Source organism: Orycteropus afer, unplaced genomic scaffold (genome assembly GCF_000298275.1).
Source record: "Orycteropus afer afer isolate SDZICR_OR568_19922 unplaced genomic scaffold, OryAfe1.0 scaffold00037, whole genome shotgun sequence".
Taxonomy (NCBI): Eukaryota; Metazoa; Chordata; class Mammalia; order Tubulidentata; family Orycteropodidae; genus Orycteropus; species Orycteropus afer.
Window position 1 is genome coordinate 12,341,564 of NW_006921624.1, and position 1,146 is coordinate 12,342,709.

The 1,146-nt window shown below is 44.6% G+C and overlaps 1 protein-coding gene across 1 annotated transcript in view; it reads left to right on the forward strand.

Moving 5' to 3' along the window:
• The first annotated feature begins 270 nt into the window (after positions 1-270).
• The window catches only part of TNFSF15 (TNF superfamily member 15), a 15,733-nt gene continuing 14,857 nt past the window's right edge, over positions 271-1,146 (forward strand). The window contains exon 1 of the mRNA XM_007936678.1: positions 271-489. Coding sequence (XP_007934869.1) covers positions 271-489 — 219 coding nt within the window. The remainder of the gene's footprint in view (positions 490-1,146) is intronic.

Consider the following 1,146-nt stretch of genomic DNA (forward strand, 5'->3'; position numbering starts at 1 on the left):
GAGCTCGTGAACACACTGTATATAAATAAGCTTGAGAAAGCTTTTCTTCTTCTTCTTCTTCTTTTTTTTCCTCCTTAAACTAAACTTGGTTTCTGTTGTAGGCGGTGCATTCCCTTGCAGGGCAGGGCCACAGCTTGTTGTGGAGGGGGAGAGGGGAAGGGGTGGAGTAGGCAGAGTGATTAATTCACTCCCAGTCTGAAACTGGGCTTCTATTTAATGGGGGGGTCTCTCTGCCCAGGAGTCAGAGGTGCCTGCAGGGCCAGCAGGAGCATGGCAGAGGAGTTGGGCTTTGGGGAGACAACCAGTGTGGAAATGCTGCCTGAGGACGGCAGCTGCAGGCTTAGGGCCAGAGCCGGGCTGGAGGCCAGAAGACGTCGCGTGCGCTGGGCTGTCACCTGCTGCCTGGTGTTACTCCCCATCCTCACAGGGTTCACCACCTACCTGCTCACAGGGCAGCTCCAGGTTCAAGGAGAGGCCTGTGTGTTCCAGGTAAGCCAGACTCCCCTCCACCTGTCGGGTCCCTGGACCTCCTGTGGGTACCTGGCAGGTCCTCCATCTTTAGACAGAGCCCTTGATCCAAGAAAATGCCAAATGTGAGGGTCAGGGAAATGGGAGAGTGGAGAGGGTCAGTTGGTTTTCATTCTCTATTTTTCCATGGAAGGAATTCTCCCTTTTTATGTTTGTATGGGAAAAACCTGAAGACCTCTATTTTTGAATAATCATCATAGCATGCTGATGATTTAGGAACATTTCTTTAAAAAATAAATAAGCTTTTTAAATTAGTATAAGTAATGTATGGTTATTGAAAAAAATTAGAAAATACAAAGAAAAAGAAAAATCATTACCCATAACCCCTGGCGATGACCACTGTTAATGTTTTGGAGTATATAATTCCATTTTTAAAAAGATGGAATTATTTGGATTCTCTTAGTATATTACGATTTCATGTATCAGTCTATAAATTCATATCAGCATGATGATGTAGATGGCTGTGTTATAGTCCTGTCTGTATATGCACTGTAATTTACTTAACCAATAACCAATAGAAATATCCTTTGTCAATACCCCCAGAAAAAACCTCCTGCCTGATTTGCTGATCTCCCAGATTTTGTGGGAGGTGGGGAAAGCTTAGTCAAAAAAGAATAT